General features: G+C 39.4%; 2 protein-coding genes across 6 annotated transcripts in view; one reads left to right on the top strand and one right to left on the bottom strand.

Annotated features, from left to right (window-relative positions):
• Positions 1 to 4589: 4589 nt before the first annotated feature.
• LOC112404848 (uncharacterized proline-rich protein-like) lies at positions 4590 to 12445 on the bottom strand. Of its 3 annotated transcripts, XR_003004228.1 has the most exons (3): positions 12087 to 12445; positions 10911 to 11351; positions 4590 to 9140 (listed from the first exon to the last, which is right to left on the bottom strand). XR_003004228.1 is itself a non-coding variant. In XM_024752954.1 (2 exons), exons 1-2 carry the CDS (start codon positions 12423 to 12425, stop codon positions 11202 to 11204), a joined length of 489 nt encoding a protein of 162 aa, XP_024608722.1. In that variant the 5' UTR covers positions 12426 to 12445; the 3' UTR covers positions 4590 to 11201. The 3 variants fall into 3 exon arrangements, 2 of the variants coding, with proteins under 2 accessions (XP_024608722.1, XP_024608723.1); XM_024752954.1 differs by having other exon boundaries at positions 4590 to 11351; XM_024752955.1 differs by lacking the exon at positions 10911 to 11351.
• AFTPH (aftiphilin) overlaps positions 12202 to 23386 on the top strand; it is a 64410-nt gene continuing 53225 nt past the window's right edge. The window contains exon 1 of one of the 3 annotated variants that reach the window (XM_024752952.1): positions 12202 to 12448. The gene's annotated coding sequence lies outside the window, so the exon portion shown is untranslated. The remainder of the gene's footprint in view (positions 12449 to 23386) is intronic. The other 2 variants (XM_024752951.1, XM_024752953.1) reach the window with 2 other exon arrangements.

The following is a 23386-nucleotide window of genomic DNA, read 5'->3' as shown; positions in this document are numbered from 1 at the left end:
GCAAAGGATGGATGACAATGCAGATCAAATTGAGAGAGTGGAGAGGAGAGCTGAAGCCTTGATCCCCTCAGTAAACTAGGTGTGGAGGTCATCTATGGGGGTGGGAGAGGTCAGAAGTTCTTTGAGAAAAATGAAAAGGATTTGGAACACCTGCCTTGAAGAATTCAATATAAAGTTAAGAGGAATAAAAAGGCTACTCTGACAACAAAATGACTTATGAATTGGAAAAACAAACATGCCTGGATAATGCATTGGGTACAGATTGATTTCCTCCAGAAAAGTCTTTACAGGTCTCTGCTGACCGTAGTGCTGGTTCGAACATCTAGCTGAATGTCTAAGTCTGATAGAAATCTTTGGCAGAATAACTAATGGCTGGGATAACTATTAGCCTGCACTTCTCAGTACTTAGAGAAATGAAATGCTCCACTCACAGTAAGCTGTTAAAATCCTAATTATTCCCTTGGAGACCAGCCATCCCCATTTCAGAAACTAGCTCCTTTACAAAGGAAAGAAATCTCTGTCTCTGTCTCTCTCTCTCTCTCTCTCTCTCTCACACACACACACACACACACACACACACACACACACACACACATACACGCACACATACCCATTCATACACACCATGACTAAAATAAATGGATCTTCATTTCCTCATCTGGTTAGATACTCTAAGTCACTCCTTGACGTGCTGACATTCTGCTAACCCTATCATTGATTGTTCCAAACAAAGTAAGCTTTCTCCCAGCTCCAGTGACAGCAGCGGCTGTTTTTTGTGGGAAGATGCATTTATATCAACACCAGACAACTTTTACTCCTTCATCACACTGTGGCCCATTATAAACGAAAGGCCAGTTCCTTTCCTCCTGGGCTTTTGTGGAGAGACTGAGAAAATCATTTCCTGGGGAAATGAAAGCTGAAAGCTCTGGCAGGGAGGGAGATAGGTCTGCAGAGAGGCATTGGAAAAGGTTGGCAGGGGGAGAGACGTAAGAGACTGATGCCAGAAACAAGGTACTGAATGATGACAGCACCTTCTTCCAAGCCTTAAAGGGCTTCTCCGTGGGCTCAGGCTTTTCAGCAAATAGCAGCCTGTGTGAAACAGCAAAGAGAGTTGCCTTTACTTGGTCCTAAGAACAAAGACTGAGTAACACAGCCTGCGAAACCCCAGGTCAACCAGAAGCCTCATGGCAGGTTGCCCAAGGGGGAACCCAAGAACAGAGTGCAGGTTGGAGGAGGTTTGGGAAGCAGAGCCATGCTTTAACCAAAAGGTGAACAACAATAGAAGGAAGGGGAATGAAAGCCCTCCTATGTGGTCATTCCTGCACAGAAGATTGAATTAATTAAATTAAAGGCTCCAGTAATACTCTACAAAATTTAGAATTTGCAGCATTTTGTTATTTGGGAACTGGTGTTAGATTGCGGTTAGACGTGTAGTTTAGTATATACAGATCATATGTGTTATAATTATTATGAATCCACTGATGGTAAAAAGAAAGAAAGAAAGAAAAAGAAAGGAAGGAAGGAAGAAAGGAAGACAAAAAAAGAAGGAACCAGCAGGGCTATAAGGAGGGAAGCTGCTATGGGGACATACTGATGGACAGTTAAAGAGTACAAAGAATGTGGAATTAAATGAATAGAATGGGGCTACCCCTGGGAGATAAACAACTGAGTTGAAGCACAACCAGACAGGTCATATATTGTGTTCTTTCCCAAGGCTGGCTGTTCTTTAATTGTGCTGTTTATCTCTTAAGAACACTTCGGTATTTGCAAAGTCAACTTCTGACCTGAGAACTGAAGAACTGTAAGTCTACTTACAGCCCCCCGATTGCTGTAGACCCCTTGGTGCAGAAGTAAAGGCCCTCCATGGATTGGTCTTAGCCTACCTTTCCAAACTAAGGCATAGAAGAGCTAGTTGGTAGGGCATTAGGTTGGGAAAAGATGAGTTAACATGGGCCTCTCTAATACCATGTTGGTAACTGATAGAAATTACTGGTTGCCTAAAAATGAGTGAGAGGGTGGGTGGGTGAGCTTGCCCATGGGTCCAGGCATTGTCCCACCTCCTCTGCTGCCCTCTCCACTTCCTCCCTCCTTCACTCTCACCCCATTTCCAAGGCATCCAGTTGCACTCTGGAGGTGCTTACCATCACATCCAAAACTAGGCTTGCAGCTCTTCGACATCCTCCAGATTACTACCCCCTTTCCTTCCACTTTCTGCCCCACTCCCCAGACAAATCCACCAAGAAATTATGGCATTATTTGTCACAGCAAAACACAGCAGAGACACCTTCATGCTAATCATCATGGGAATTGGTTAAAAAAATTATAGCAGCATATTATGGAGTACCATACCGGCATAGAAAGGGGAAAGCACTGTGTAAATTGATGGGGGAAATGTCCATAATATATTGCTGAGTTTTTTCTTAGAAAGCAAATTTGCTTACATGAAATTTCTAAAAATCTTATATGCTCTAGTATAATGTTATAAGTCATAATTCTAGTTATTACTTTAAAATTTATATCTCAGAAATAACTAAATTTCCTTGTCAATTGCATTATTATGAACTTTCATCGAATCTTTAACCGTGGTCATTTTTAAGTCTTTTGTCATTTACAGACAGTTCTGGATGTACTCTGACGCTTTTGCAAAAATGTTCCTATAAAAGGGTTTCATCTTCAAGGAATTCATGGAAAAGACTCTGACAAGTACAGGTTTCTGGTATACTGCTGAACTGAATGAATAAGCGTTTTCAGAACTCTAATGGAAAACTGATGAATTCATAAAAGTGCTAACAAAAGATCAAGATGAAAAAAAATTAATTACATGGGACTGAGTGAACTGATGATTATAATTTTTGTGACTTTCTGTTTGAATAATAATAAAAAAAAATCCCACAAGGACTCAGAGGCAAAAAATATACAAATCAATTTTCACTGCAAAGTAAAGGAGCTGTTACAGTGGAGGATTACTGGACTGAATGTCAATATTATGACATAGTATGAGTGTGTTTCGTGTCTGGTAATTGCAATCATTGTTGCTTTTGTTGTGGTCATCCATTTACAATGCTTGGTGTCAGTCTGTTTATCTCTTGTAAAAATAAAATATAGTGCGTGTGTGTGAAAAAAATTATTAAAAAAAAAGAAAGTCAAGGCTTTATTTAACATCTTAATTTTGAATATTTATTATTGGAATTTGCTACAGGTACCTTGATTAAATAAAACCAGTGTGGTTTGTTTAAATATAAAATTTACTCTTAATAGTAAATATTATTTAAATCATAAAAAAAAAAAAGCAAATTTGCCCAAAAGTATGTCCGGAGTCAGATGATTCCATCTTTGTAAAATAAATAAAACAAAACAAAAAATGTATAGATAGATGTCTTGAGACCCCAAGGGTAAGCTTCAGGAACAGCAGATGGTCTGCTTGGCGAGAGCCCAAGACTCACCTTGCTGGGTTGGGTTACACACACTGAGTGGATCTAGAGGTGGAAGTGGTGGAGAACCAGAGTCAGTTTTCCCTCTGAGAGGTTAGGAGGAGGTGGGTTTGGGAGGAGGATGGGCAGGAGAAAAGAAAGGGCTAGAGAGACACCATGCCATAGGGAGAGGAACTACTTCAGGGATGTCCTGACAGTTACTCTGCAAGTCATCAGGCCTGTGGTGTGATTGCCACTTTCTAGAGTCAGTTTCTCAGCTCAGATTTTTTTTCTTTTTTTTTCACACTATTGAAAAACAAAACTCCTCACTGGGTTTTAGGTTTATAAATTGTCAGAAGAACTTTCATTTACTCATTTTTAAACCACTTAGAAGGAAGACAACGGAGCTGGTGTTTGCTGCCTCAAACACCAGAAATCACACTGTATGGTGTTAAAGAAGAAAAACCTGGAGAACAGTGAGAAAGGAGGAGAAAAATGCTTTGAATTTAATGGAAGTTCATGTCTATATTTCCATGTGTTAATAATAGGCAATGTACAAACCATCATCTCCTACAATTGTTTTATTACCTTCCATGCCTCTCTAAGCCTTTATCACAAGCCTTCGTGTCCACACAGATGTAACAGGTTTACATTTTTAGAAAAACCATTTGACAATGATGGCAGTTTTATCCCTTTATAAGTAATGAGAAAATGTGTACCTTGATGGATATCAGTGCACAGACACATTTATTCTAATTTGAGACCTTCATCACTATCCCTGTAAGTCAGCTAACAAAGGTTTTTGGTTTAGTTCATTGGGTCTTCACTTCAGCTTCCTTATCAGCAAAGAGCAGGGCATTTAAATACAACATTGAATAAACAAAATATTTTAGATCGAAGTGATTTTTTTATAGATTCCATTTAATAAAAACTGATTCACGAAGGTTGGACCTTCAAGATGGCAGAGGAGTAAGATGTGGAGATCATCTTCCTCCCCATAAATACATCAAAAATACATCTACATGTGGAGCAGCTCCTACAGAACACCTACTGAACGCTGGCAGAAGACCTCAGACTTCCCAAAACGCAAGAAAATCCCCACATACCTGGGTAGGGCAAAAGAAAAAAGAAAGAACAGAGACAAAAGAATAGGGACGGGACCTGCACCAGTGGGAGGGAGCCGTGAAGGAGGAAAAGTTTCCACACACTAGAAGCCCCTTCACTGGTGGAGACTGCGGGTGGCGGAGGGGGGAAGCTTCGGAGGCTAGGATAGGTTTTTATATATTTGCATGGAAATAGGTACCCAACATGATTCCATAGGAAAAAAACAGATCATAAAATAGTATTTATAATATTATCTTACCTTTATTTTTTTAATGTTTGTGTTTATATAGGTCAAAAGACCTATAACTACCTATCTCGCCCCCACAGGTGTGTATATATTAGCAAGCTGCTAACACTGGTTATCACTAAGGAGGGAGAATTGTGGAATTACAGTAGGAGACACTTCCCCTTTTTCTGTATTTCCATTATAATGTATTATCTGATGAAAAATATTTCTGGATGTTTTTTGCATTTTTATAATTTTTAAATTTTTAATTATGTACATAAAGGTACAAAAATTACAAATATATATTGTAGGGACAAGAAAATTTGACAGGCGCAATTTAAACACAAGCCTTTGCTATTTATAAGAACTGCATTGCCAAAAGAAAGGAGGAGAGGGCTACAAGCCAGTGGCTGGGAACCACCAACCCCAATTCCTTAGTGCATTGATTTTATAGGTTCTCTTTTATACTCAAGTACCACCCAAGATTCAACCTGTCCCCACACTACTCTAGGAACTGCTCTGTGAACCACAGGAAAGGCCTTGTGACACCTGGAATATGGGTCCAAACAAAGCACCTGCTGTGAAAACATGGGCTATCCATCTCTGGCAAATGCCCAACCTGAAGGATAGAAGTGGGATAACAGAGACCCCTTCTCCACCCATTCTCAGAATTGGTGGACAGCATGGGACACATGACTCACCTATTAAAAAAACTTCAGACAGTTATTTGAGAGGAGAAACTGAGAGTATACATTTGAAAATGAAGGGAGTCACAGTACTTGTTCAAAGAACAAGAGTCAGTAGGACAATAAGGAACTCTGTTTTAACTTTTAGAACATGTAACATGAGGGTCTGTGATTATGGAAGCGCTGATTCCTCATCACAGATGCCTACTCATTTTTGAGAATATGCAGATATTAACATTTTGCCTTAATTGCCACTGATATTTCTCTGTTTTGTAAAAATAAAATGTCGCTTCTCTGGAAATATGTAGAAAGAATGAAGGAAAAAAGCAAAGGATGGATGACAATGCAGATCAAATTGAGAGAGTGGACATACCAGTTAATGTTGTTAAGTGGTTAAATAATAAGTTAATAGCCAAAAGAAAAGAAATGGTCCCTTGTCTTAGTAGTTCTCAACTTTTGGTGCATTTTGCCATCACCTGTGGAACTTCGACTGACACAAACTGACGCAGAATTTTGATTCGCTAGTTAAATTTTTGACCGTGCAAATATTTTCACTCACCTTTAACCCTATGCTCTTCTCAAATGAGAACATGTTTGCTTTGCTAAATCATAAGGTTAGAAGCTCCATGATGTGTATCTATCAGCTCTTTGCTTCTAAAATGATTTTTCTTACACAACTCTTCCTCTCAAAAACTTAAGGTACTCTAGGGAATATCCCTAAATGGATTTTTTTTAGACCTACACTTTCATCATTTTTATATCAACAAGAATAAAAGTAATCATTGGAATAACAATGAAAATTTCTCTGGCACTTCATAAAAAGGGAATAGTTACTAGGTTGAAAAGGAATCCATTAAGATTATGGATATAAGTAATATCTAAAGAATTTATAGGGGTATTTTATAAAAGCAATCCTTTAAAATTTGCTCTATTTTTATTGTCAGTAGAACCTTATCAATGTTCTATTATGACAAGCATGTAAATGGTTAAAAAAAAAAAAGAGAGAAACTTTGAAATGATGCCTATTTATGTCCAGAGCTGTTTTAACATACTAAATTTCATACCATCAATTTCATTCATTCAATTACTCATCCATCCAATAGCTGTTAGATGAACACTACACAAGGCACTAGGGATACAGAGATGAAAAATACAGTTCTTTCCTTTAAAGTTGTGAGTTTAATGGGGTAGATAGTTTAAGAAATTGGAAATTACAATGCTTATGATCAGAACAATATCATGGGTATACACGAGGCACTGCAGGGGCTTAGAAGAGGAGCAAAACCTTTGAGTAGGGGGCCAAGTACAGAGAAGATATCAGTAAAGGTTAGTAGGAGGAGTAATTCTTGATCTTTGAATTTTATCTTAAGGGAAAAAGAGAAGCCAGCTGGTTTAAAAGGAGTATCATACGTAATAATACTACTACTAACTAACTAACTAAGTAAATAAATAAATAAAAGGAGGACTTCCCTGGTGGTCCAGTTGTTAACACTCCATGCTTCCTCTGCAGGGGGCACAGGTTCGATCCCTGGTCAGGAAAGTTCCACATGCCGTGCGGTGCAGCCAAAAGAAAAAATAAAAAAGCTGTATCATTCAGAGTTATTAGTCACAAGCAACCGAAATTGACATTGGCTGATTAAGGAGAAAAGAAATGTATTAAGATGATAGTAGATAGCTCACGGAACTTCCTGAAAGACTCAAGAACCAGGCTCAGAGTCCATGCAGCCAGAAACATCCCCCCAAATCATGCCAGAGATCTAGTCCAGTGAGGATGCAGCTGAAGCTGGTATTGCCAGTGCCACTGGCCCTGGACATTCAACAGCAACTAGCCCCTGCTGCCTCATAAGTTCAGTCTTGCTGCAACTGCTACCATCACCATCAGCAAAAGTTCTCCACGTTCTTTTTACTGTGTGTCATGAGCTCCTAAATGAAAGTCTAGAGAGAGGCATCTGGTCAGCAAAGCCTTGGTCACATGCTATACCTAGCTGCAAAGGAAGCTAGGAAAGTCAACATCTTCCTGTTTTCTTTAACCACTGCTGCCTAACAAACCACCTCAAAACTTAGTGGCTTCAAACATCAACAACAATTATTACAATACATCCCAAGATTCTGTAGGTTGACTAGGCTCAGACGGACAGTTCTGCTCCAAGTAATGTCTGCTGGGCCTAAAATCATCTGAAGGCTCATCCAAGATGGCTCACTCACATGGCTGGCTGTTGGCTAGGAGCTCAGCCAGCCATCTAATATTATTTTAATAAATTTATTTTCTGCTTAATTAGCCAATTGATTGGCCGAGCATTACTTGATTGAGGAAAAAATAAGACTGAGGAAGAGATGGAACTGTAGCAGGTCAGTTCTCCTCAATGGGCCTCTTCACATAGATTGGGCTTTCCCACAGCATGGTGCTCTCAGAGAAGTTGTACGTTTCACATGGTGTCTCCCTTCAAAGTGGGAGCATTCCAAGCAGCAAAGTCAGAAGCTTCAGATCTCTTAATGCTCAGCCTGAAAAGTTACACAGCACCATCTCCACCACTTGTGTTGGTCAAATCAAGCCACTAGCTAACACACACTCAAGTAGAAGGAAGATAAACTCCATCTCAAAATGCAAAGAGGGGCAAAAACCCTGCAGCTGTCTTTAAGTCCTCATACTGGCACTTTCAGCTCTTATACTTGGAGGAAGGCTTTGCCTCCCACCTAGTCTCATAAGTTAGCAATTGTCTCAAATGTATGAAAAGGGGTTCAGATGCTGAGCTTTCAAAAAAAAAAAAAGTTAACTGACCACTGTAAGAAGCAGAAAGAAGGGCATTCCATGCGGAGGGAACAGTATTGGAAAGTCAGAGAGAGAACTTCAGTTGATACTGCCACTTAAATAGTGCAGTACTCATGATAACATAATTCTTGCTGTTTTCTTGCTAACGCTGCGTTAGAACTGCTCCTTGTTGAACAGAATTGTAATTCTACCATATTTGTGCATATTAGAGGGTTTAAACTAATTACAATTGATTTGGGAGTTGCAGTCCTTGCTTGTTTTCTCCTTTCTATATCTTTAAAACACTTTACAAGATCACTGTTTACAAGATCTGCTCCAGAATCAGAAATGTGTTTGACAATGATTGACTAGGGTGTGCAGTAATTTGGAAATAAATGTAAGGGAAATCCAAACCTCATATGCTCAGGCATTTTTAAGTCTTTTCTTTTACTTTTCATTATGAAAGTATTCAAAATAGAGAAAAGTAGAAAGAATAGTACAAAAAACACCAAGATATCCACCACCTTGATTCAATTCAATAATTGCTAGCATTTTGCCATATTTTCCTTATCTCTATGTACATGGTCTTTTTTTCTGAACCATTTTAAAATAAATTATACTTATTATATTTTAGTCACTTCCAAAAAGTAAGGAAATTCTCATACATGTCCATAATTTCATTATTATATCTAAAAAAGTTAATAATAATTTCTCAAGAGGATTTCATGGCCATCCACATTCAGATTTCCTCAGTTACCCCCAAAATGTCTTTTATAACTGCTTTGTTCAAATCAGGATCCTATTAAGAACCACGCACTATATTTGGTTATTATTTCCCTTGTCTCTTTTAATCTAGAATATCCCTTTTGAAGAGACCAAGTTATTTGTTTTGTCCAATAATCCAGGTACTAGATTGGTATGACTGTGTCTTTGTAGTCCTGTTCAACTGGTTCCTCCAGCATTTCCTGTAAAATGGAACATAGATTTAAAGGCTTATTTAGATTCAGGCTAAATATATTTGGCAAGAATACTGTGAACTTCTGTGATCTGTATGTTTCATCTGTGATCTGTGTACTTCACATTGCATCATATCAGCAGGCTCATTGTGGCCAATTGTCTTTGTCTTTTAGTTTGGGGAGGGGAAAGCAAAAATAATATATGCCAGCTTCATGAGGCAAAATAGTCTAAGACAGGGTCATGGCAGGACTAAAGGTGTGGAGAGGAATGATAACCAGCCCACAGGGATACTGTCTGCTTCTGAGCCCTAAGCTTCAGGCTTACTTGCTCACCTGAGAGACACTCATCTTGATGGTATTAATGAAGGGAGGAAAAGACCCTCTCTGGGATCTGAAGACAAGTCCTCTTCTCTAGCTTAGAGAAGAGAAAGATCCCAGCATAGCCCCTGAACAAGTCTTTCTTGCCCCATCCTGGGAGAAGTCTGGCCTGATTTTCTAACAAGGAAAGCAGTACAGCAACATTTACTTCATGGGAGCTACAGAGCTGTGAGAATTTAGGGTCTGGTGTACTTAAGTGGGCCCAGAGGCCAGAACACCAAAATTATTGTCTCTGTCAGCTCTAACACACCAGAAGAAGCCCAAAATGGCAGTAAGGAATCCTCTGGAAAGCTGGTGCAGAAATTTGGCTCCTGGAGTGCTTTTAAGTTTTTAGGTGCAGTAGCAGACACTTGAGGGGCCCAGGATTAACAGGCCCAGTGGACAGAATTAGCCAAAGCAGTACAGTAGCACCTGGCAGCTTCAGGGTGGCCTGGAGCAGGATTTCTCAACCTAGCAACTACTGACATTTTGGACTGAATAATTCTTTGTTGTGGAGGCCACCTTCTGCATGGCAGGATGTTGAATGGCATCCCTGGTCTCTACCCACTAGATGCCAGTGGCACCTCCACCCGAGTTGTGACAACCAAAAGTTTCTCCAGACATCGCTGCCGGTGCAGGGGAACTCTCAACCACTGCGCCACCAGGGAAGCCCTGGTCATAACTTTTAAAAAGCAAATAAAAACAATACTATCATTGGATGCAAATACAATGAATGTTAATGTTTTCATCATCTTCAAAACATTCAGAGATATTTTCCTTTTGTAATACAATTTCATAAGCATTGGAATGCTGTCTTCAGAATTATGTGTAAGATTACCAATTACAAGTTGGTTGATTGCTCACAAGTCAGCTGGCCAAACAGTAACTCAGTTTCTATATACAACGTTGGACACTGATTTCTGTATTGTTGTCCTTAAGTTAATAGAATTGGTTCCTGCATTTATTTGACAAAAACCATCATTTTGTAATCATATGTTATGTAAGAAATTAGGAAGATATTTTTCTGAACGCAGTTTTCTTTTTAATATTTTGATGTTTAAATTTATTATTTCCGTTTAAACATTTTCTTGATGTAGGGTCTGCTTTAGGATTTTGTCATATGCTTATTCTGATATTTCTGTTTAGCTGAGCTATCAAATTAGAACAAGCATGTGTTCATCTAAAATCAATTCATTTCCAGTATCTATACACACACACACAAATATTGTTTCTTTCCTTCCTGGTCAATAAACACTTATAGCGACATATATATCGCGTATATAGCATATATATATATATATATATATATATGGTTGCACACAAGCAAAACCAGCAGGGGGCGAAATACAATAGGATTAAATTTGACAAACTATATAGATTTTTCTTGCTTTAGTGACTGAGCAATAACAAAAAATCCAGCACCTCCACAAAACAATTGGTACTCCAATTTAAAGTGATGCAGTCTCCGTATATCTTACAGCGACTGAGTTGTAAAGAGACAAATGCGTGTCTATTTTAGCGCTCCAAGTTGTCTAGAACATTGCAGAGGCGGGATCAACCCTGATGAACTGCTTTTGTCCTTATCTTTCCCCTGATTTGTATAATTCCTCCACTCAAAAGGTGGCCACTTCCCTGTGACTGAGGGGGTGTTTTCCAACCTTGTTTCTTTGCGTAGCTGATGAGCTTTGCTATTCCGGAACGATTTTAAATCATTCAAATTGCCGGTGCAGGTTTGGCAAAAGTGAGCAGAATGAGCACGCGGTAGGGCTCAGGATTGCAGGATAGGACCCCCGGGCTCATCATCCCGGACGATAACAATAATCCTTGCAGCCTGGCGGTCTGGTTTTTACAGTGGCCGGTGTTCTACATTACAAAGGAAGGGGAAAGGTTGTAAAAATGCAAATGACCAAGACTGAAGATAGAAAAATGTTATGACCGCTGTTAAAGAAACGCGGAAGTTGATTTGATTTCTTTAGTTTCATCGAATAGTCTTCCGCAGCATCTATGAAAAATGACCACCGTCTCAATACGTTAGCAAAATCCCCAATTTTTTTTTGTTGGTCTCGAAGACGATTTGTTAGTTCGGCAGCTGCTTTCCCTCTTGTTTTCCATTTTAAATTTGATTTAATTCTTCTTTGTTATTTCAATATGTCAGCTTCCTCTTCTGTCAGCTTAAATTAGAAAGAGGAAGGGACTTAGACGGTGAACGAAAAAGTCGTTTTTCGGGGCGAAAAGGGCAAGCTGATAAGTGCTCTCCAGTAGGTTTTTGGTGGAGAAGATAGGGCTCCGTATTTCAAAACCTTTGCAATTTTTACTTAGAGAGCAAGAGACTTAACTCGGTCCTGAGCTGAACGTTGATGTTAGCCGGCTGAGGAGCACCTGTCCCTCTCCCGGAGCGCTGCTTCAGGAGCCGCGGAGGGCGAGAGTACTTCTTTCCCCCTCACAGCTCGATGACTCGCGAGGAAGTCAAGAAAAAGGGCAGCTTGCCCGCACCCAAAATGGCGGCCGGCGCTCTGAGCGACGGCGCCTGCGCAGGGGTAAGCGTGCAGTGACACTGATTCCCCCAGAGTGTCCTCCCCTCCACCCCCCAGCACTCACCAGCGCCCGGCCCCGACCTAGCCACCTGCGCCCGGAAGTGACGTGTCGGCGGCAGCGGTTCCCCCGCTGCATGATGGGAGAGTGTGTGGAGTGGGCGGGGGGTCTCCGCGGAGGAGGAGGTGGAGGAGGCGGCGGCGGCGGCGGCGGCGGCGGAAGAGGGCGGAGGGTAATGGGATGGGGGTCTCGCGGCAGCGCTGAAACTCCGGGTGGGCGTCCATGGCGCTGCTTCGCTGACAGGGCTGAGAGCAGCCTGCCTTCCGCTCTCACCAGCTCCGCGTCCGAATAACCGGTCCTTCTCCGGGGAGCCAGTTCCTCCTCGGGCCCCTGAGCCATGCCCATCGAGGCCGCCCCGGACGAGCCAGGTAAGCGCCACCGCTCCGTTCCCCCAGCCGCGCGGGGGAAAGAGGATGGGGGACCCGGCCCAACTCACCGGTCGGATCCTCGCCCGGGCCGGGGGCACCTGCCGCGGAGCTGGGGGCTGCGGGGACGGTGCCGGCTTTGCGGGCCTGCGGGCTCTGGGCTCTGTCCTCTTCCACGGCGGGTGCGGGGACGCCGGCGGCGGCGCCCGAAGCACACGGCCCCTCCTTGCCATCCCGGGCACCGGCCGGGGAAGTGAGAGCCTTTCCAACGTCCCCGGCCGCCACCGTCTCGCCCTACCCCGCAGCTTCCACCTGCCCACAGCTCCGTACCGGCCGCTCCCTCCCTGGAGCTTGTTGAGAAGTTTGGGGCTTTGCTCCGGCTTCCTCTTTCTATCTCTCCCTCCCTCGTGACAGGTGTAAACACTGACTGCTTCGCCCAGGCCCTAGGCCAGCCTCGACCAGAATGTGATGCTTCCTAGGGTCTCTGAAGCAAGCGGATTTTGAGTCCTCCAACAGGCAGAGGAGACGGCACCAAAGGTCCATCATCCCTTCCTGAGAGGACCTTTTCTCCTTCCTTCTTGCACTCCTCAAGAAATAGTCTGCGTCCCCTCCCCAGACTGCGTGCGAAAAGTTGGACCATTATTCTTTTAAGTGTCCTGTTTGGCACGTGCTACGTCTTGCTTGGGCAGGGGACGGAGTATAGGGTGAACGGTGGTAGGATCCTTTCACCATTAGGAAAGTGCTGAGAATGACTAGGTTTTTCTCGTCGGTTAATTCAAGTTACAACTTGGTTTCCCACTGAATCTTCTATTGGGGCCGAGGGAGGGACTAACCCATACATGGAAATATTTTACTAGGGAGCAAATGAAACAAAATCAGTAGTTCCGTTTCAAAGTTCTCACTTTAGGAGAAGAAAAGTAAAACTTTACTTTTGAACTTTAATCTTCCCTTTCACCAGCTACGTTTTAGTTTTTTTGGTAGGATGGGAGGGGGAGACAGTTTAATCCTTGATGTTACCTTTATTTGTTGCTTTCTGTTAACCTTTTAGACGTGGACATATGCTGAACTCTAAGGGAAACAACTGTTTCAACGCTACTGTGTTGACATAATCTACACAGTTTCTCTACATTTTATATGCTTTGCCAACTTAAATATTGGCTTTTGTAGTACTCATTTTTAATTCTTTGCAGAAGTAGATGTGTTTAAACAAAGTATCTAAGGTAGTCTTCTAAATTTTGTCCACGATGATATTTCACATGTATTAAAACGCATATCCTGTGTAAAACATCTAGGCAAGTAAATGTTACCTATTAAATGCTCATTAGATCAAATTCCTCTGTTTATGTATCATTATATTATTAATCTTCAAGGCATAGACACCCTTTTCTAGATATCTATTAAAAGCATAGATATTCACATAATATGTAGGACATTAAATTTTAGTGTTTTCTGGTCTTTTGACCTAGAGACTATTATAAAAATAATCCTATAATCAAAACAAAGAAAATGTATCCACAATTGCATTGATAAATTTTGCAGAATCCAGTTGTCTACGAAAATCTTGTAATCCAGGTGAATCCTATTTTAAAACATCATTTTAAATTTTAATTTTTTTCTACTTACAGGAAGTTAAAAACTTGTTCAGAAAAATAGTGAAATTTATCAAATAATGTTTTATTTTGTGTGAAATTCTAAAGTGCCTCCCTTAACAGTCTAAGAAGTCTTTGAATAGCATCTCATTGAAGGATTACCCTACCCCTTCTCTCCCAAGCCTACCCCCAAAAGCTCATAAAAGGAGGACATTAAATTTTTAGGCATTTTTAAACAATCATACATTATTTAAATCAAACGTTGATATTCTGATTTAATTTTACCTACAATTTGTAAGTTAAAAAAATACCCTTTTCTCTATGCTTAGCACTTTCAGTTCCTCTTTAAGTAGGCTAGTGAACCTTTCCAGCCTGAAATTTATAAGTATTTCTAGTTTTTACACAATTTTGGAAATATCTGGTGTTATATGGAGTATATATACATTTCACTTTGATAATTAATCTTTTCTCGATCAGTATATATACACATGCCTACATACACATACACACACAATCACAGATTCATTTGCAACTTTATATGATAGTTACTAACACTGATATACACTACTTCCTGTGAGCAAGCGGCTTGCAGGACCGTAGTTCCCTGACCAAGGACTGAACCCAAGCCCTCGGCATTGAAAGCTCAGAGTCCTAACCACTGCATCGCCAGGGAATTCCCAGCAAGATACTTTTCTAAGTGATTTATATGCAATATATTAACTCATTTAGTCCTCACAACAACCCTGTAAGCTAGGAGGTGGTATCCCCACTTTTCAGAAAGGAAACTTAGGCACAGAGATGTTAAGTAAGAGCCAAGATATAATAGTTTTGTTTTTCATATTTATATACTCTTTATATAGTTTTTAAAACATTCCAATGCGATATATTTTATGGGAATCGTATAATGTGTAGCAAAAGTATGAAAACATGCATTGGAATGATAAATTCCAAATCAGTAAAAGTTACCTCCGGAGAACTGGAGAGGAATAAGGGATCTAGGAAGAGTCCATGGTTTTTCAGCCCTAACTGTACTGTCTTTAAAATAAATCTGAAGCAGATTTGGTAAAGATTAAGATTTAACACAGCCAGGTGGTGTGCACTTGATCATTCACTGTGTGTATTTTTCTAAGCTTTGTTGTATGCTTGAAATCATAATAAAATACAAAGTTCAGGTTTTTCATTTAAAAACAAGGATCAGGGGGCTTCCCTGGTGGCGCAGTGGTTGAGAGTCCGCCTGCCGATGCAGGGGACACTGGTTCATGCCCCAGTCCAGGAAGATCCCACATGTCGCGGAGCGACTGGGCCTGTGAGCCATGGACGCTGAGCCTGCGCGTCTGGAGCCTGTGCTCCGCAACGGGAGAGGCCCGCGTACCACAAAAAAAAAAAAAGGATCACTCCTATCCTTCAGCAGTGTATATTTAAAAAGAGGACAGGAAGGAATTAGTGTTATTTTGTGTTGATTTCCTTTATATAAGGAGCTTTTAATTGAAAATATTTGAATTAAGAATTGTTGCCCTCCCAGGGGTCCTCTGCAGTAACTTCCCTTGCCTGGGCTCTTCTCTAATTGCTGCCAACCATCTCAACAGCCCTGTATCACACTTCTAATTTCTATTTCTGCCCTTAGCCTAGGGTAAGACTTATAGGTCTGGATTAGATGTATTCCCTGGGAAAGAGAAAAGGAAGACACTATATGTGGGGAAGAAGCAGGGAAGTAAGGAGTTTTGGAAAAGTGAAAAAAGAGGGAAAATAGGAGATTTAAGACTCCATCCTATCATTCCTCAGTCACCACCACCCCTATTCCAAATAACTAACTTAAGTAAACTTTGCAGAGACAAATTGCTAATAAATTAAAGGTTGTCTGTATGCTCAAAGCTTAATTTACAAGCACTATTTTGGTGAGTAGTTTCCATAGGAAAATTAAGTAGTAAATTAGAATAAATTCACTGCATGTTCTATTTATGTAAATATTTACAATATGCCACAAACCATTTCAATTAAATATCTACTAACATCATGGTGTTTTCTTCCTTTCATTCATACAGCAGATACCTATTGAGCACTCACTATATGTCAGGCCCTGTTCTAGGTGCTAGGGTCACTGAAATGATCAAATAAAAAAAAAAAATAGCCCTTTTAGAACTTCACTTTCTTGGCATTTGTATATGTGTGTGTGCACATGCATGTTTGTGTATTGGAATCAGAAATTTAGAGTGTGAGAGGACAGTGTTGTAGGGCTTTGTAAAAATTCTAATGTCTTTGGTTTTTTACTGTGTGAGATGGGAAGCTGTTGCAGGGTTTTTGAGTAGAGATGTGACATAATCTGTCTTTTAAAAGGATCTGTCCCGGGGCTTCCCTGGTGGCGCAGTGGTTGAGAGTCCGCCTGCCAATGCAGGGGACACGGGTTCGTGCCCCAGTCCGGGAAGATCCCACATGCCGCGGAGCGGCTGGGCCCGTGAGCCATGGCCGCTGAGCCTGCGCATCCGGAGCCTGTGCTCCGCAACGGGAGAGGCCACAACAGTCAGAGGCCCGCGTACCATAAAAAAAAAAAAAAAAAAAAAAGGATCTGTCTGTCTGCTGTACAGTAAGTAGATTATAGGAGTGCAAGAGTGGAAGCAAGAAGATTTCATTAGGAGTTGGTGACTGATACAGCTAAATGATCATTTTGTAATGAATACAAATGTCAAATCTGTATGTAGTACCCCTGAAACTAACATAATATTGTACATAAACTGCATTTCAATAAATAAATAATACATCAAAAGTTAAAAATAAATAGATGAGGGCTTCCCTGATGGCGCAGTGGTTGAGAGTCAGCCTGCCGATGCAGGGGACACAGGTTTGTGCTCCGGTCCGGGAAGATCCCACATGCCGCGGAGCAGCTGGGCCCGTGAGCCATGGCCGCTGAGCCTGCGCGTCCGGAGCCTGTGCTCCGCAACAGGAGAGGCCCCAACAGTGAGAGGCCCACGTAACGCAAAATAAATAAATGAATGAATGAATGATAGTAGTGGCTTGAACCGAGATGGTAGCAATAGAGATGATGAGAAGTGGTAGGACAGTTACTAGAATTGGAACCTCTAAGATTTTCCCCATTGCTAAACTCAAAAAAACTCAATTGGAACCTCTATAAGATTTTCCCCATTGCTAAACTCATTGCTAAACTCTAAGATTTTCCCCATTGCTAAACTCAAAAAACTTCAGAGGTACATACTCCCTTCTGAAAAGTCAAGGCCCACACAGCCTACTTTCCCAGCATACTGCCTACTCGCTTCATATATCCTACATTCCAGCCAAACTCTATGATATGACTTCCTGCTCTTTGACAGTTGCCCCATGCTTTATCTTTAGCGCCTGCCGTTTCCTCTGTTAATTAAAATCCTTTGCATTTCAAATTCTCTTTCATGAAGTTTTTTTTTCTCATTTTCACCACTCTTTCCAGTCAAGTGAGATCTTTTTCTTAGAATCTTTAAAACCACATTTTACTTTATTTGGTGTTTATATTCTGCCTTGTATTAATTACTTTTACTGTCTTCCTATATTGGTCCTCATGATTAATTATAAGTTTCTTTAAGGTTGTGGCTCCATTACTCAGTCCTACCCCTTATAGAACCTATCGTATGTAGCAGATGCTCAGTAAGGTGCGTGTGTGTGTGTGTATAGTTTAATTTTTTAAAAGTCATTACAGAAGCATACAGAAGCATCGTAGAAAATAGTCAATCAAAAAAAAAAATTACACTCCCATTACCCAGGAATCCCACTGTAAACAGTTCAGTGCGTATCTTTCCACACATATATTTATGTACGTGTACTTTTTTACCAGAATGAAATCTTATCATACAGACTGTTTTGTAGGTTGTTTTGATTTAGTCAGTCAGACTCCCTTATGACCGGGGCACGAACCGGTGTCCCCTGCATCGGCAGGCGGACTCCCAACCACTGCGCCACCAGGGAAGCCCTACGTGTACTTTTTTACCAGAATGAAATTCTTATCATACAGACTGTTTTGTAGGTTGTTTTGATTTAGTCAGTTAGACTCCCTTACCACTTCAAGAAATTTTCATCTAAACTAATATTCAAGACCATATTCAGATTCTTCCCCAGTTAACTCAAAAATGTCCATTTACAGCTGACTTGGCCAAAACATTCACTCCATATTCTTCTAGTTATTAAAATTATGAAAGGGTAATATACTTTTACTATAGAAAATTTGGAAAATGTGGAAAGTGTAAAGAAAACTGGTATGCCTCTTAGTGGCAAATATCCATCTGTTTTAACACTTGGGACAGAGTAGCACTCAATAAATATATATATTTAAAGGAATAATAGAAAAATATGTCAGTCATCACACTACAAAAAGATAACTGTAAACATTTTGGTTTACATTTAGTTTTGGTTTTTTCCCTGTGGATATACGAGTGTCATACATACATACATGTATGAATGAATCATATTGTATCTCGGTGAACAGGTTTGTAGGTAATTTGGTTATTTCCATAGGACTGAGTCTTAGAAGTGGAGTTATTAAATCAAAGGGAAAACCAATTGCTTTCTAAGAAGTTGTAATAAAATCACTCCTACTAGCAATAGTCGAGAGCACCCATCTTCCTGTAACCTGCTCAGATGGTCAATAAATATGCAGTTTTTAAATTGTTTACCTGAATTTTTATTTTGAATTTGGGCTTTTCAGTAGCATGGAATGTTTGCATAATTTAAAATTTTTTGAAGGGTTTAAACATGAGACATATCCTTGTTGATAGAGGTTAAAATTGTTTAATGTCATGCTCTTTTAAAAATAGCTCTGATTCTATTTAAGTACAAGAAATAGGATATTATTTTCTAGAACTATGTTGTGCAGTATGGAAGCCAGTGGCCACATGTGCCACTTGAAATAAAGCTAGTCCAAAGTAAGATGTGCATTAAGTATAAAATACCAGATTTCAAAAACTAATGTAAAATATAGATGTTACATTGATATCATGTTAAAATAATAATATTTTGGATACTTTGGGTTAAGTAAAATATATTAAATTAATTTCACCTCTTTTTAAATTGGCTACTGGGAAATTTTAAATTGTATATGTGGCTTTATTGTATTTTGGTTGGACAGTGCTACTCTAGAGTATGACATTTTTACCTATGGAAAAGAAATGCAAGATAACTTCATTGTTCTAGAAAGTAGTTAATAGTGTTCTTAAAGTTACTTCCTACATTTAAGCCTGTCAGTGTGTTTTTTCCAGTATACTCAGTTTGCACATTTTTCAAATTATGTTTTTTATTACAGACTATAACTTATTGCATTTCTTATGCTCTGAAAGAAATATGTGTAGTAGGTTGGGGGAGGGTGTTAGGAAACTTACTGGAGGAATTGATACCTCTTCTAGGAATTGAAGCATGTGTGGGCATGTTTTATGCAATAGGATTGTAGGTGCAAAGGCCTTGTGGCACAAAAGAATGTTAATTGTCTGACTCAAAAACTGAAAGAAGGCCTAGTTTAGAGCATTGAAAACTATAGGGGGGAGAAGGAATCTGTGTTGGAGAGATGGGAATGGCTTAGACTTTATTAAAGATTTTTTAAAAGTCTTTATCATAAGCAGGGGATTGATGTGAACAGATTGACTTTTTTTTTAAGTTTATTTGTTGTGATTGTTTATGACATATTTTTATATTTTTTTTAATTTATTTATTTTTGGCTGCATTGGGTCTTCATTGCTGCACTCGGGCTTTCTCTAGTTGCAGTGAGCCCTGGGGGCTACTCTTCATTGCAGTGCACGGGCCCTTCATTGCAGTGGCTTCTCTTGTTGTGGAGCACGGGCTCTAGGCGCGCGGGCTTCAGTAGTTGTGGCTTGCGGGCTCTAGAGCACAGGCTCAGTAGTTGTGGCACACGGGCTTAGTTGCTCCACGGCGTGTGGGATCTTCCCGGACCAGGGCTCAAACCCGTGTCCCCTGCAATGGAAGGCAGATTCCTAACCACTGAGCCACCAGGGAAGCCCAAATTGACTTTTTAAAAGATTACTTGGGTTGGGCATGATTGAATACTAATCAGGGAGACTAGTTTAGATAATGGAAGCTTACCAGAATGGAGTCAGGAGAGTTGGAAAGAGGTACAGGTATTCCAAAGTTGAGAGATTCATGAGATAAAAATAATTCTTTAGAGATAGTGGAGGATGGGGAGCTTTGTCAGGAATGGCTCTGAAGTTTCTGGCTTAGTGACTGGGTGGGTGGTGGTGCCATCTGCCCAGGGTTAGAGAGCCCTGGATGAGAACCAAGTTTGAGGAAGAAAAGCTTGGGTTCTGTTCTTCTTAAGCCCAGTTCCAGGTCTTTGAGGACCTCAAATAGAGAGGACTGTAGAGAATTGGCTTGACTGGACTGGGTTTCAGGTTTGAGGGCTGGGCTGCAGGGAAAAATCTGGGAGTCCTAGAATGTACTAATTAAACCTTAGGTGGATGAGATTGTTTGAGGGAGAGTTGAGTAAGAACAGTGCCTAGATGAAACCTGGAAGAACTTATGCTACTAATTTGAGTATGTTCAGTACTTATAAGAAAATATCAGTTTGTTTTGAAGCCTTGTAAAAGTGAAAGTGAGGAGTAAGTTGGATCAAATAAGTTAAATACTTCTGTTTGACTTATATGTATTTGAATAGATAATCTAACACAATTCTTATTTGATTATTTGGAAACATACCTTTTTCCTGCAATAGAAAACAAACTGGGCTTCCCTAACATCAAACAAGCTGGGAATATTTATGAATAAGTATTGGTATTTTTGCTACATTAGTAGATCTAAGGAAAAATTATGTAATTATCTCCATAAATACTGAAAAGTCACCTTAAAAACCCATCTTCTGATTTTTTTTAAACAAAGCAACTTAAAATAAGAATTATTAGAAAATTCTGTAATATGATAAAACATATATACCTCAAACCAAAAATCAGTACCTTAATTCAGTATCCTAATTAAGGGGAAATACTAGATTCCTGCTGTCACCACTACTACTAAATCTGGTATTGGAGGCATTAGCCAGCACAATCAATAAGGAAAAAGAGACATATGAATTGGAAAGGAAAAGGTCAAACTACCCCAATTTGCTTATGATGTGATGGTATACTGTACAAGTAACAAGAGCTTTCAATTTTATAAACAGTACTCAGCAGTTAGAAAATAAGATAAATGAGCAGAAGAAAAAAAAAAGGTAAAGTCCTTAACAATAAACTTAATAATAAATGTAAAAACCCTACATAGCTGTTTCAGTTTTATTAACAATTCTGTGTTTAGGTAATAGAAATCATTCTAAGTCATATCTTCTTATTCTTTAAATGCTGACTTTAAATGATACTTTTCAAAGTAAGACTTCTAGGAGTAGGATCTTTAATATTTGTATACATCTTAATGAGACCACAGTTTTTTAAATGGATGAAGTGAATAACATTCCTGCCTCACCCACCCTCCCAAGTGGACATTTTTGTTGTTGTTTTCTTCTTGGTCATTGCTTATGTTTTGTAGTATTTTCTGTTTTGCTGTGATTTATCATCTCGCGTAATAATTGTTTATTGTGTGCATGCAGAAATGTTGACCTGGAGTATTTGCAGATAAAACATGTCTGCTATAGCAACACTCAAAATCTGAAGCATTGATTAATTTTCTCTCTTAAAGCTTTCATTTTTAGTAGCTATTTATAAAAAGTAATGAACCTATCATTAAGAAATAATTTAACTCTTTTTTTTTTTTTTTTTTTTTTTTTTTTGGCCATACGACACAGCTTGTGGGAATCTCAGTTCCCCCACCAGTGATCTAATCCGAGTCATGGCAGCAGAAAGCCCGGAATCCTAACTACTAGGCCACCAGGGAACTCCCTAACTCTTTTTACATTGAATATTTTTAATAGCATCTTTGTTCCTTAAAAAAAAATTATACAAGAGATTCAGGTATCAAATTCAAATTTTCTCTTAGCTAAAGCCAAACAGAATGTTTGACTATTCATTACTTTTTACTTGTAGTTAAATCACGGTTTCTTCTTACTCCTTTGCATATTTCAGACTCCTCCCTCTATATCATAATGAGCCAGCAGATGATAGCATTCTGTCTCATTAAGTTTCAGAAGTTTACTTGAAGCACAGTACAAGTGTTACACCTGAATAAAATGTACGGATTTTAATTAGATAACCAGTGAGCTTGGTTTCTGGAGGTGGAGAAAAGTTTCTGTAGTTGCTGCTGTTCACATATTCATTTCTTAGTGTTCAGCTGCAAGTGAAACTGTGATTAATTTTTTAAATGTGGGGTTTTTTCCCCCAAGAATTCTATAACATTTAAATTATATAGATAATTATAAATGTTTCAAGGATTAGTGCAGTAATTTAAATTTGATCCTTTAAGGAACTTTTCCAATATTCATTTTTAAGAAAAGTACTAATTTATCGTGAACTCCTTGTTTTTGAAATCTTAAGAGAGTTAAATTTTGTAGTGGTATTCTCGTGTGTGTACTGACAGAACTTTAAGAAATATTTGTACAATCAAATCACTGTAAGTAAGGGAAAACTTTTTGTAAGAAAAAGTACTATTTCATTGATTTACCTATATTAATGAGTTCAGCAGTGAAGTTTAGAGATGTTTATGTTATCCCCAGAGTTATAAAGTCCAGTAATATTTATATTCTCTGGAAGCGTAACACAGTGGTTCTTAACCTTAGCTAACCATCAGAATTATCTTTGAAACTTTTTTTTTGAATACAGATATTCAGGCCCATCTATTCTATTAAAAAAATACTTAATACAAAGCTAAGATTGAGACACATTGGTTTATAGCCTACTAGAGGAGAAAAACATGGAAATAAATTTGATTCACTTTGTTAAATGTAATAAAAGAGATAGGTCTAAAGAAGAATTAATTCAGACACGCAACCTGACATAATGAAAAGAACACTGATTTTTTTAATGTTAGAGTCCTGCTGCATAACTCTTTGTGGGACCTTGAGCGGATTTTTTGACCTCTCTGAGCCTGTTCCTTTATCTAAAAATGGATGTTTGAGATTAAATTGGATAGTGTACGAATAAGTACCTTGCACAGTTCCTATCACATAATAACTTGATAAATATTGGTGATATCACTTCACAGAAAAACTCTATGCCTGAGTAGGGTTTTGAAGGCTTAGTAAATGGGTTTTCTGGACAGATAGGAATAGTAAATTAGAAGAAGTGGCATATGTGACAACCTAGAGGTAACGTAGTGCCAGTGGAGAACCGGGGGGTAGTGTTGTCTGGCTGGAGGAAAGAGGGAGTGTCTTAGCTCTATGGCTAAGATAAGGAGTTTCAAGTGGACTACAGGAATCCTGGCCAAAAATAATGAGGCCCTGAAATACGAT

The sequence above is a fragment of the Neophocaena asiaeorientalis genome, unplaced genomic scaffold (genome assembly GCF_003031525.2).
Source record: "Neophocaena asiaeorientalis asiaeorientalis breed wild unplaced genomic scaffold, Neophocaena_asiaeorientalis_V1.1 scaffold100, whole genome shotgun sequence".
Taxonomy (NCBI): Eukaryota; Metazoa; Chordata; class Mammalia; order Artiodactyla; family Phocoenidae; genus Neophocaena; species Neophocaena asiaeorientalis.
The sequence above is the reverse complement of the archived record's forward strand: the minus strand, read 5'-3'. Positions and strand labels throughout refer to the sequence as shown.